The following is a 14,279-nucleotide window of genomic DNA, read 5'->3' on the forward strand; positions in this document are numbered from 1 at the left end:
CGGGGCGAGCGAGAGAGAGAAGGGTCCCGACCTGAAACGTCAACCTTCCTGCTCCTCTGATGCTGCCTGGCCTGCTGTGTTCCTCCAGCTCCACACTGCGTTATCTCTGATTCCAGCATCAGCAGTTTTTACCATCTCAAGAGACAACAGGGCTGAGAGAGAAGAGAGTGTGTGGTGGAGGAAGGGGGGATGGAGAGAAAGGGGGGAGGGGAGTGAGAGAGGAGGGGGGAGAAGTAAGGGGAGTGGAGCGGGAGGGGGAGGGGGTGGGAAAGAGAGAGGGAGATAGAGAGAGAAAAAAAAGTGTTGCGAACCATTGCCCTGGGTTCTGAATGCAGCAATGAATCCTTTGTTTTAACTCAAAAGAATGTGCTGTGGGTGATTTTAAATTGGACTTCACAAAGACATTTTCAGTCAACATCACCACCACACTTCATTTTACAATGGAAAAATAAGAATAAAAATAAAAACCACCCATCACGGACATAAAAGGTCAACAGGAAAGTAATTCAATTCACTGCTCCCTCTTGTTCACAGTAGGTCTAATAGCAAGTGCTGAGACCAGGCCATTGAACAGACATGCCTTATTAGCAGAGTATCTATTCAGAACTTGATTTCAACCTTTTACCAAAACATCACCTCCAGTGTCCCAAAAACACTCACTTCCATGTGATCAGTACCAAAGAACTCTAAAATAATAAAACAAATCAGCTTTCAACTCCAGCCTGAATTTGCATTGTATCTTCATATCATGCAATCGTTATTTTAAAGTGCACTTCAGGAACTTGCCTAACAGTGATTATTGTGTTCTGTACACACATCAACATTCTGCACTTCTGCAAAGGTGTTGAGAGTCAGTGATAACCTCCAGGATGTTGCTTTTGGAGGATTCAGCAATAGCAATGTCACTGAACATCAAAGTGAGATGATTAGATTCTGTTTTGTTCAAGATAGTCATTACGTGGTACTTGCATTGTCCAAATGTTACTTGCCGCTTACCAGCCCAATCCTAGAAGTTGACCATGTGTTGTGACTACTTCAGCAACTGAGAAGCCATAAATGGTCCTGAACATTGCACATCATCAATGAACAGCTCCATCTGCTGACATTATGAATGGAAGGAAAGTCATTGATGAAGCAACTGAAGATATCACAGAGTGAGCTGAACCAACATCTGTGATGCTGGGGTCCTCAAGAGATGGACAAGATTGATCAATCACTGGGCATCTCTGGCTTCAGCACTATCTTTGATGCACTGATATGCAGGGATCCCCCATCATTGCCCATGGGGAAAGATGTGGAGCTATCTCTTCCTGTTATTTTGCTAATTGTTCAAATCCATCCACAGCTGGATATGGCAGAACTGTAGGTTTTAGGTACATCCATTGGTTATAGGAGTGCTTAGCTCTATCATTTCTGCTTGCTGCTTGGCATGCAAGTAGTCCCGTGCAACTGACAACTTACATTTAGGTATCTTTGGTGCTGTGCTGGACATGCCCTCCTACAACTTAATGCTAATGGTAGAGTAGGGGGGTACGCTTGGCAACAACGTTACAAATTCTGCAAAATGCAATTCTGCTGCTGTATAGCAGCATATAGAGGTTGGAGTTGCTAGATCTGTTTAAAATCTGTGCCATTCAGCACTGTAGTAGCACCACACAACATACAAGGTATCATTAATATAAAGATAAGACATTGTATTTAACGGTAGTGACTTGTGGAGACAGTCAGGGCAGCTGTAAAGGTGGACTGAGGAGGTCAAATCAGATTTTCCCCCATTGGTCTGCTTACCGTCTGTCACAGATCCAGTACAGCTGCAACGTTCTTTAGATCCAACCATCCAGGTCAGTAGTGATGTTACCAAGACATTCTTGGCGATGGACACTGAAAACTCCCACCCAGAGTACATCTTTATCTTTGCTACTCTGAGTTTTTCCAAATATTCTTTAACATGGAGAAAAATACCGATTCATCAGTTAAGCGGGGTTGTAGATGTAATTAGTGGGAGGTTTCTTTGCCCTTATTTGACCAGAAGTCATGAGGCTTCAAGTGGACATTGAACACTTCCTGAGCAATTCTCTCCCGACTATGAATAAGTGACCACGTGAGTGACGAGAGAAATTGCAGATGAAAGACGGGAGCGCAGTAAAGGATGAGGGCAGGTCCGTATGGACAAGTGCAGGGGGAGGCAAGTAAGGGGATACAATGGTGAGTGCACTCACGCAAGTTTGCGCAAACAACAAAGCCAATACCATCTTGGCATAGTTACAAAAACTAGTCTTATTTGAAAATGATGAATTAAATATTATTGTGTTTTGATAATCGTGAAATAAATTTCTAATATCTTACTTTTCCAAAATTTTCACTATCCTTGAATGAGGAAAAAAATTGAAATGTGGCCACTCATATGAAAAGGTTGGATAACTCTGACCTAATTGAAACAGGGAGCAGGTTTGAGGAGCTCAAAAGCCTACTCTTATTCCTAAATGGGTTTATTAAAAATAAGTAGAATCAAGACTGCCAATTCACCAAAAGAACAGAAATAATCATCTGAAATCCAAACATACTTTTGAGTCTAACAACCAAATTTTCAACATTTAAATCATCAAAATCAGTACACAATACATCTTTTTAGAATTGATCTCTTTCCTTCCTCCATTACCCAGCATTGCTTCCCCTCCCTTCTCCAAGTGGTCATCACTGAAGCATGAAAGGTGATTATATGCTCTTTTGTTTTGAAGTGTTTCAGAGGCCAACTTAATCCCGTTCAAAGACAAGTATTTCAACCAGATTTCAAGAAATCAGCTGATTTTCCCTCCAGACCCTAAAATATTCATACTAATCCTGAGCACTATTCTGGTGTTCAGCTAACTCAACATACAATGGAAATTAATATTGGAACTTTCGGTGTCTGTGTCAGTCAGCTATTCATTCGCTGGTTCACTACTTGGTTAAAAGAAATGATGGAATGTTGAACAATTGAATAAAAAACTCTTTCTGTACCTGTCATTGGGTCAAATAGTTGGTTTGCTTCCAGATCTGTGAATGTGTTGAAACAGGTGGGACATTTAAAAGAGGCCCTGTTGGTGGAATCGCGTTCATCAGTTTCAATCCTACGCCTCATGTGGTCAAGTTTGTACTTCACCACGTTGACGAGAAGGCGGTAGTTTATGAAGTAATAATTGTGTCTTGTAGTTTTACCATCTGGAGCAGTTTCAACTCGCATTCTACTTTTAATAAATTTGTCATTTTTCAATGTGTTCAAGACTGCTCGCAGTTGTTTGCGGTCGAATTTCAGCAGCTCCAGCATGTCCTCCTCTTTGACACAGGGGTTTCTAATGAGGATATCCAAGGCCAGTGCATGTTCCAGCCCATAAAATCCTCTTATAACATATTTGGCAAGACGTTTCAAAGCTGCAGGCACCTCAGTCACAACATCTGGATCAGTCATCTTTGACCTTTGGATTCACAAAAAGAAATTTCATTCAAAATTAGAAATTTACACATTGTAAATACACATACAATTATAAAGTCTGACCAAACTATACTGTCAGATTGTTAACTATATTATTAAGAAAATCAAGTCTCAAGGTTTGCATTACTGTTGTCAGAACTAGTCATCTGCAATGATGACTCAAACTGAACGCCACAACACTGGGAGTAGGCCCATGGCGAAGGCTGGAAACCTTTGCGGGGAGGCAATGGCCTAGTGATATTATCTAGAGACCCAGGCAATATTCTGGGGACCTGAGTTCAAATCCCACCATGGCAGATAGTAGAATTTCAATTCAATAAAAAAAATCTGCAATTAAGATGGAGCTAATGATGACCATGAACTCATTGTCAATTGTTGGGAAAACCCATCTGGTCCAGTAATGTCCTTTAGGGAAGGAAAATGCTGTCCTTACCTGGTGTGGCCTACACATGTGACTCCAGACCCACAGCAATGTGGTTGACTCTTAACTGCCCTTTGGGCAATTAGGGATGGGCACCAAATGCTGGCCTAGTCAGTGACACCCTCATTCAGTGAATGAATAAAAAAATTAGCAGAAACAAATAAGCAAAGATATGCATTATTCTTTAGAAAACATTGGCTGTCTCCAATAGTTTTGAATGTGATTTTTCTTGAGGAGTTGGTGCTAGCCGATTTGGAGAGTTCATGTCAGGCAGTTGCCCGGATAATCCACAGCAGTGACTCTTAACTACATGAAGTTTCATGAACTTAGATCAAAAGTGGACAAGGAAACCTGCTGAATCCTACCACACTCCCTCAACTGATGAATATGTACTCCTCCACAGTAAACAACACTTGGAAGAGGCACTAGGAGTAGCAAGGCCACAGAATGTACTATGGATGAAGAAGCTTCAATCTCTATCAGCAAGAGTAGTTCAGTAGAGCCGTAAATAATTAAACTAGTCAAGCCTTAAATAAAATATCTACCAGTGTCATACTGAGACAGATGGTGAGAGATCCGACGGAGGAAAATCTACTTGAACACATCTTTCCCAATCTACCTGTCATGAATGCATTTGTCCTTTACTGGTAGGAGTTATTTATTGCTGTTTTAACAGCTGAGTAGATAATTTGAATGAACCTGTTTGGACATGTTACAACACACCTCTGGACAGATGACACGTGAACCTTCTGGCCCAAGGAAAGGGATACTACCACTGTGCCAAAACAAGTTATTCTTAACAGCTGAGTATGTTTCAGTACCAAGCACTAGATGACCAATAACTTTGAATCCAAAGAGCAAAATGCCAGACTAAGTACATAAGTTGCCCTGGAATGCAAGTTATCAGTTCAAGTTAATTTTGAGACTTTCATGAAGTGAACCTATGCCACTTACCAATTCAATACAATAGTAGCAATTCTGTGTTAAGGAACACAAGAATTGACATGATGATCAGTAGCGATCTTTCTTAAAAATGAAGGCAGCGATGAAAACTTGAAGATCACAGGAAAAGGACTCAGACAAGACTTGAAATTACATTTACACTGGGATCCCAAAAAAGCAAGTCACTATTTAAACAATGGTGGCTAAACAATGAATACTTGGTTTTTGAACTGGCCACGTCAGTGGTCTGTGTGGAAGCAGATCAGTTCCAAGCTGAGTTTCAGAAGCTGCAGGGCCATTGAGACAACCTTGGGTGCCGTTCCTGTGCAGAATCAGAAAGCGCACAAAACAAAAATGCCTGAGCCACAGGTGGAAACAGTATAGGGAAGGATACAAAAAAAAGCACAGCAGCTGCGTTGTTGAATCATCACACAAATTAGGCTTTTACTCATGCTACTATAAATCCCCAGACATCTCTAATGTTTGTAAAAGACAGGGATCATCAGGTAGAGGACACCAAATTCCTAGCATGAATCAGAATGTCAGACATCCTATCAGAACTTGGCTTGTTAAGCAAAAGTGGGACCTTTGCTTTTTAGATTTAGCTGTTGCAAAACCTGATAAGCAACAGGGGTGAAAATGAAGATTGCCACTGGAAATGAGGGGTTTCAGAGTCAATATTTCAAGTCTCTGATGGGTACCAGAGAGAGCCTGCTATGAGAAATGCTGGAGGATCAGCTTCATGTACAAGTGATCATTAGAATTCACCTTCTAAAACTGACATCCTACAGTCAACAGTTATAGGAGTCGACTGATCAGTCTGTTAGTAGTGCTGTGACAGGAGCAAGGACTATCATATCCTAAAGGCTGAGCTATCCGAGCAGCTAATGAAGCTGGTTATAACTTTGATGATTAAGTGAAGGATTACTTGGAGAAAAAGGTCACAACATTGTCAGACTGCTAAAAGATGGCCAAAATTATGAAGCCAGTGTATCCAGACCACAACATCTACAAGCATTGGGTGCAATTACCAGTACTGGCATAGCAGCCACGATGCAAAAAGCAGGTCACGTGGGAAGTGTGCTGTGTTATACCCACTGAAAAACTGTTCTGTGTTCCAAGATCTTTTCAAGTCAGATGGCTCAAAATGACATTGGGCTCATCTAACCAAAAAAACTTGGTTCCAAAGGTAATACCAGAGGTTACAATAGGGCACAGGCAAATAAAAAGCATGTGCAGCATACTGGCAGCAACAACAGAGTATGCACCAGAGACTTGCATAAAGGGAAGCACATATACAAGGTTAGCAGCAAGACCGACCAGGGTGAAGATTCACAGTAAAAAGTGAACATGCTTTCCACATACTGAATATAACAATTCCCTCCCAGAAGCAGTTCACTATGCAAGTTCCCCTTCAAGTCACACACAGCCTATCTTGGAACTACATCGCCATTCCTTTCACTGTTGCTGGGTCAAAGTCCTGGAACTCTGATCCTAACATCTGTGATTGTCCCTATACCCCAAGGACTGCAGATCAAGTAGATAGCCCACCGCCACCTTCTTCAGGGCAGACAGGGATAGGCAGGACATGCTGGCCCAGCCTGCCACACGCACAACCATGCACAAAAAACAATGGACAAAGTCAAACAGTTTGAAGATTTTGCCACTATATGGTTGAAGAAAACTGGTAAACACAAGCTCTCGACCAAAGTTGACAGCTAATGAAAACATCCAACCAGTCAATCAGAATTTAAGGATATGTAGAAGGATTGTTGGAAGTCATTTATACAATCTACAACAGCAAAATTGACTACATAGAATGGGTTACTGCATATAATACAGTGGTACATTGATGACAAAGTGCAGTTATGGCACATGGAAATCACAAGTATTCTATCCAATAGACACAAATGGATCACCAATAGTACAGCCATCATTGTGTTTGGAACTCAACACTGTGAACATTCACAAAATCATCAATTAGATACAAATCACATGAGTTTAACCAGGCTCTACAACAACATACTCAGATTGATTTGATACCATAAGAAACTTCAAAGGTTATGCTGTTTTGCACCTCAGGGAAGGTGCAATTTCACTAATCCTCCTAGAAAGTCCAGGGCTGACATAAAAACGCTGAAGAGTAAGTTGGACAAAATGGAACATTAAGATAATATCCATTGTGTACATCACTACAGGCTGGTGCAATTAAATTACAGGAGCACTAAAGAAAGATGGCACAATCCAGGTACGTTTCAACAGAAGACATCTTCATCTTTAGAGAGAGTGATGCCCAGACAAAATTCCAACTTTGAAAAAATGAATCCCAAATTCACAAAAGCCAAGTTATTTTCTATGCTGGATGCCATGCATAGACATTGGTTGTCCATTTTGCAAAGAAACCTCAAGCAATCATTGTTTTTAAAAACACTATTCGAGAGATATTACATCCACAGATGAACCTTTAGACTGTCAGTCAGCATTTCTTCCAGAAGCATATGGACGGAATGACAAAAAGATTCCTACAGATGTATGTATTGGTGATGATATTGCGGTGATGGGTAAAACCAAAGAAAGGCAAACCAAAATCTTTACAAGTAATGATAGCCACTCACCGTGAAGAAGTTGACTTCAACAAACCGAGTGTCAGGCGAACATAGGTCAGATCTACTGAGGGGATGGTATCTGTCCTTAACCAGGCAAAGTTGAAGACGTACATCACATACCTAATCAAAAAAACCTCCAAAAATGCCTCGAATTCTTTTTAACTTCCTAGGCCATGCACACCAAACTTTCCCTAAAAAGTTTTGTGGTTAAGAAGGCTCCTAAGGAAAACACACCATATGTATGGCATCAGGACAATCAACACATGTTCAAATCAAACAAACATTGTCAGCAGAAATTTGCATCTTACAGTACTGCAACCCCTGAAAGATGACAATCCTGGAAGTTATATATCTCAAAGAAGTTGGAGCATGCATTGTCAAGATGGCAAGTCTACTGCATTCAGATCCAAAAGTCTATTGCAAGTAAAACCAAACTATTCCATTATAAAGCTTTAGCAATCAGTATTACAAGTTTCCGTACCAGTGTGGTAAGCAACTCACACTGAAAATGATTTGACGCAAACCACTGACAAGTACACCACTAGACTGCAACTACATCTAGTTGCCATGACTTCATCACTTGCTACAAACTTGGTACAAAGATCCTTATTTTTGATACAGTGAGCAGATTATTAACTCCAAATGAGAATGCAGAAATTTCACAAGATTTACAAATAGACATTGTTAATACCAAATTGGAAGGTGTACTTAAAGTCAACAAACTTTTAGAAGAAACAGATAATGATCCATGACTGAAGGCACTACGGGAAATTATCATAGAAGGATGGTGTGACATGATATAAGAAACACCAGTCACACACATAATTTTAGTTATCCAGAACTAGGATTTCAAAAGTTAAAATTAAATGCATCAAGCTCTTTGCTAGGAAATATCGTCAGAGCCCCATCAGGAACATTCTGGCACAGGGCAATTCAGACTGTATTCCACAGTATACAGTGTATTGGCCAGGGATCAACAATGACTTTGAGAACACAATGAGGATGTGCAATGATTTTCACCACTGACCTTTTAAAATTTCCAATTGTAGGACAATAAGAGATCACTTCAAGTGTATCCACAGCAGACACGAGTGCAATATCAGTGTATTTGATACGCCCAGAGCTTATATCATCCTGAAGGATTGTCAAGTCATTACAGGAGGTCCCCAATTTATGAACCCTCATGCTTATAAACACAATCTCGTATAGGGATGTAATTTTAAAGATTGACATACGAATATTATCTGTCCTTATGAACGGCTCCTTTATATTGTACTCTATTGCGTTCTGACTTAAAAATCAACTTGCAAACAGAATCAAGAACGGAACCCGTTCCCAACCCAGGGACTGCCTGTAAACATTATAGAGAATCTTAATATTGAAACTCGTAAACTGTTCAATTTTTTTTTTATATATTACAAATAACATATACGTACTCCCATTTTTAGTGCATATAATTTTATCCTGGAAATACTGGATTAAGAATCTAATGGTGACTATGCAACCGTTGCCAACGGTAGGGAAAAACCAATCTGGTTGACAAATGTCCTTTAGGAAAGGATATCTGCCATCCTTGCCCTGTCTGGCCTGTGCGACTCCAGGACCACAGCAATGTTGTTGAGTCTCAACTGAAATCTGGGCATTTAGGGATGGTAATAAATATTGCGACATCCATGTCCCATGAATGAATTTTTAAAAATTAACAGCTGACTATACTACTGAGACAAGCGTCAGGATGATAAAACATGACCAACATCTATGCGGTATCTACCATGTTATTGCTTGGATTGTGTACATAACATTCTCTGCAACTGCACAAAATAAGTTTGTCAGTTTAGCAAAACTATTCAAGATTTCGAAGTACATTAAACTTACATTACTCAACAATCCAGCATGACACTGATAATTCAGTGTTAAGAAACACAAAGGAATATGATTACCAGTCCTTGAAGGAGAAAATTCCAGCTTCACACTGAGGACATCCTCCAAGATGTTGGTTGACACCACACAATGGCCTAATAGTATTACAGTTAGACCGTTAATCCACATACTCAGGTTCAACTGAGAGACTCGGGTTTGAATCTGCATTGGCAGATCATGGAATATGAATTTGACAAATAAAAAGATCTGGAATTGGTGGAAAAACCCATCTATTTTAATAATTTCCTTTAGGGAAGGAAACTGCTATCCTTACCTGCTCCAGCCTACAAGATTCTTAACTGCCCTCCGGGAAAGTAGGAATGAGCAATAAATGCCAGCAAAACCCACATCCCAAGAATGAATAAAAAGAGGTAATCTGCACTACCAACAGCTGAAGTCTTGAGCTCCAGAACATTTTTCACTATTAGCCAAGTTGTAGCAGTACAGTTGTAGCACTGGCATTCATCTACCTATGTAGTAAATTGCATGTGCACACTCAAACCACAAAAAGCAGGGCAAATCCAATCCAGCCAAATATCACTCATCAATAAAGAAATACATATTAAAATTGATAGTGCTGTCAAGCAACACTTACACAACAATAAGCTGCTGACCAATGTTTATCTGGAGTTCTGCCGGACCACCTGACTTCAGAACTTATTACTGACTTGGATTAGGCAACAGCGATTACCTTTGATATCAAATCAACTTTTGATCAAAGGTGTCATCATGAGCCTTAGGAAAACAGAAGTCAACGGGAATTGGGGAAAACTCTGCACTGGTTGGAGCATTCAGTCTATGGATATTGGAGGCCAATCATCTCAGTTCCGTAGTGATGCTGTTCGACTGAGATTGTGAGGCGCCTAACTTGCTTCCTGATGGCCCAAAATCTGTCCACCATATACAAGGTTCAAGTTAGGAATGTGAGAAAATAACCTCCATTTGCTTTCATTAGCGCATTTCCAAAAATTCACAAGCAGTTCAACACCATTCAAGACAAAACAACCTACTTGGTTGGCACCACATCCATAAACTTTGATTACCTCCACTACTGCAAGTTCTTTTCCAAGCTACTCAGTACGCTAACTTGGAAATGTAATCGCTGTTCCTTCAGTGTTGCTCAGTCAAAATCCTGGAACTCCCTATCTGACAGCATTGTGGGTCTACCGGTACCAAATGATATGTAGTAGTTCAAGAGGCAGCTCACCACTACCTTCTCAGGGGCAACAGAGGTGTCAATATGTGCTGGCCCAACCACTAAATGCATCATCCAAGAAATGGGGATTTTTTGAAAAATGCAAAAGTAAAGTTAGAAGTGTTGAACAGAGCCTTGCTGGGTGTTAGGAGTCTCACCTAGTGCTGGAAAGCCAGCAAGAAGCCTGCACAATCACTTTCAGGGAAGGACAACTGAATCATGGGCTCACCAGGCAATGATCAGAAGAGCGAGCTGTGGTGTGACTCTCAGCAAGCAGTACCTTGCCAGACCTCCACTCCCTTGATCGGACACAGATCACCTTTGATCAAACCACTCCTCCCAGAGGTGATAAACTGCCCACAGTTATCCAAAAGGAGGATGGCAAAGGGAACAACTGCACTTGGGTTAATCCCAGCAGTAGTGGGCTAAGGCCTTTCAGTGGTTCTTAACTGATCACTTAAAGGCCTCAACTGATAGCGAGGCAGGAGCTAGATCATGAACCTTTCTGTCCAGAGCAGAATTTGGAGAAGGCGGGAAGGTCACAGGTTTGGGATATGCCTAATTAAGTGTAACTCCCATTTCCAAGCTCATCACCATCGGGAGCAGAAAATACACCTAACAGTTTAATTTTATTATTTAAAAACAAACTAAACAAATCAGGATGCCAAGATTATAAGGGAAAACAAAATAGTGCCTTGAAGGCTATAAGCATTGAACATTCCTGCAGGCACAGCTTCAGCTCTCAAATCAAAAAGCAATTATAGAAGATAAAAATGCTTTACTTCTCAGTCATCAAAAAAATAATCTCCAGGAAAGCAATGCAGCAAATGCCAATACAGATAGTAATATAGGAAATTACATTGAATAATAGGGCTGATTTTATGCAGATCCACTCAAGGCATGCCACAGATTCTAAACTTTAAAAACAAAGTTCATCAATATTTAGTCACAAAAGTAGGATATATACAGCAAAAGAGTTTTTCCACATTTCTATAAGAGTATTGTTTTGTATTCATTCAAAGGATGTGGGTGTCACCAGCCAGGCCAGCATTTATTGCTCATCCTTAATTGCCCAGAGGGCAGTTCAGAGTCAACCACAATGATGTGGGTCTGGAGTCACATGAAGACCAGACCAGACCAGACCAGGTAAGGATGGCGGTTTCCTTCCCTAAAAGTCTCTCGAATCCAGATTTTTGTTGAATTCGAATGCCACCATCTGTCAAACCCAGATGCCCAGAAAATTACCTGGGGTCTCTGGATTAATAGTCAAGCAATAACACCACGAGGCCATCACCTCCTCATAATTATAATCAACAAACTATCACTGCATCATATCAATGTATTTATGTAAATGGACATATATAAAAATTGTACATGGTGCAAAGCCAAACACGGTCCAACAAAATCCACAAGATAAACAGCAAAATACTGAAGAGTTGATATGTGTACAATGTGACTGGATAATGCAGATTTGATCAGTTTAGACAGTAATCCCAGAGAAAGTTCATGCAAGGTTTCAGCAACAGATAAAGGTTCTTGTCATTATTCAATATGAGGACATAGGAAATCTTCTTTCACCCCAAAGTCTATAGCAAATGGTTTTTTTTTTAATAAAACGAATGTGACAAATAACAAAAGGAAGAAATCTTCGTTCAACCCACCCCAGTTTTAGGGTCGTGCCACTTCAGAGGCTGGTGTATTTTCAGACACAAGGTTGCATCAAGATGGATACAGCAGACCAGCACAATGATAATTCACCTGTGGAAATTAGGATAATACTGTTTTTTTTGAAAATACTGAAAAGAAAAAGTTTTAGAAATACGAAACAACTGGACAAAAGCAGAGGCACAAAATACATCACTGAAGAATTGCAAATTTCAATACATGCAAGACCACCATAATTTGGTTTTATGACTTTAGAACCCCTTATTATGTTGTACTGCAAGAAAGATGTTAGCATTTAGTTTTAGTTAAGCGACAGCACAAGATGATAAAAGGTGAGGTTTGCCACGCTAATAAATTTCCAAGAAGGTACCATCTCTTTTTGTCAAGTAAACTAAAACAATTGCATGTATTGCACTGGAACTAGCTAAATTTTACTTTTGTGGGGCTTAAAAGACCAAAAGCATCTAGTCTTGCACACCCTATGGAATTTAAGTGCTTAGCAAACCAACACTTCATGTAAATTTGTTTTTCTGCTAACATTACATAATTATTTGATTCATTTTCAGAAACTCAAGTGGTTGCATTAAATTTGCATAGATCAAGTAATGTTTAAAAATGTTAGGACCCACATGTGAAATAGGAATATTTTGTAAACTGTCTTCCTTTTCATCTAAACATACATTAAGAATACACAAAAACAGTCTCCCTTCACAGAGGTAACCTTTAATGCTCAATTACAATAGGGCTGTTTTTCTACTTTAACTGTGCCCTTACATTTTATACAAGGGTTTTACAGCTTTTCTAAACTTTTCGGAACTCATGCTCTTAAATGTCTCTTTAAATTGTTTTGAATTTAAATAACTAGATGGTCTTCTCCTACTCTTGAAATGATTGGACAACTTCAATATTTCTTTCTCAATTAAATAAAAAAAAAGTTCCACATTTTAAGTAAAAATTACAATAGTTGCAATTTTGGGCATCCTACTTTAGGAAAAGTATCAAAGCAGGTCAAAAAATGCAACATAAATTCACTAGAACATTAATAGAGATTGTGGGGTTTATATTTGAGACTTCAGTGGAAGTGGGAGAGAGAATGAATTGTTAGGATATGATGGATCAGAACTGGTCTACAAGTCATTAGACCAGGAAGCATAAATTTAATATAAATGCTTTAAGAAACTATTAGCGTTTTATAAGGTTCTGTTAAAAGACAAAAGAACAGAAATTCTCAGAAGGTCAAACAGCAACTGTGGAAGAGAAACTGAGTTACCATTGCAAGTTTCTGGCCTTTTATCAGAATCCTCCACCTGTGCGGACCTGAAACAATAACTACTTTTCTCTCCACAGAGGTTGTTTGTTATACCTTCACAAAGCCATGCTGACTCTGCTTGATCATCTTATACATTTCTAATGGTCTGTTACCACATCCTTTATAGTAGATTCTAACATTTTCCCAATAATGGGCATCAAGCTAAATGGCGTACAGTTTTGTCTCTGTCCCTTCCTGAATAAAAGTGCTACATTGGCAGTTTTCTAATCCTCTGGAACTTTTCCAGTGCCTAAGGATTCCTGGAAGTTTCCTACCAATGTAGCCATTATCTCTGTAGTTACTTCCTTTAATATCTGAGGATTTGTCCAATCAGATTAAGGGCTTAGCAGTCTTTCGAGTCAGAATCACAAAGATATACTGCACAGAAATAGACCCTTCAGTCCAGCTCATCCCTGCCAACCAGATATTCTAAATAAATCTAGTCCCATTTGCCAGCATTTGGCCCACATCCCTCTAAACCCTTCGTATTCATATGCCCATCCAGGTGCCTTTTAAATTTTGTAATTGTACGAGCCTCCACCACCTCCTCTGGCAACTCATTCCATACACACACCACCCTCTGCGTGAAAAAAGTTGCCTCTTAGGTCCTTTTTAAATCATTCCCCTCTCATTTTAAATCTATCCCCTCTAGTTTTGGACTCTCCCACCCCAGGGAAAAGACCTTGTCTATTTACCCTATCCATGCCCCTCATGATTTTATAAACCTTTATGCTCCAGGGAAAATAGCC

General features: G+C 39.8%; 1 protein-coding gene across 2 annotated transcripts in view; it reads right to left on the bottom strand.

Moving 5' to 3' along the window:
• The window catches only part of gtf2e1 (general transcription factor IIE, polypeptide 1, alpha), a 44,404-nt gene that overhangs the window by 28,383 nt on the left and 1,742 nt on the right, over positions 1-14,279 (bottom strand). The window contains exons 2-3 of one of the 2 annotated variants that reach the window (XM_020520686.2): positions 12,218-12,314; positions 3,001-3,455 (exon numbers count right to left, since the gene is read on the bottom strand). In XM_020520686.2, coding sequence (XP_020376275.2) covers positions 3,001-3,448 — 448 coding nt within the window. In that variant the 5' untranslated portion in view covers positions 3,449-3,455; positions 12,218-12,314. The remainder of the gene's footprint in view (positions 1-3,000; positions 3,456-12,217; positions 12,315-14,279) is intronic. The other variant, XM_020520690.2, reaches the window with a different exon arrangement.

This window comes from Rhincodon typus, chromosome 11, assembly GCF_021869965.1.
Source record: "Rhincodon typus isolate 14 chromosome 11, sRhiTyp1.1, whole genome shotgun sequence".
Taxonomy (NCBI): domain Eukaryota; kingdom Metazoa; phylum Chordata; class Chondrichthyes; order Orectolobiformes; family Rhincodontidae; genus Rhincodon; species Rhincodon typus.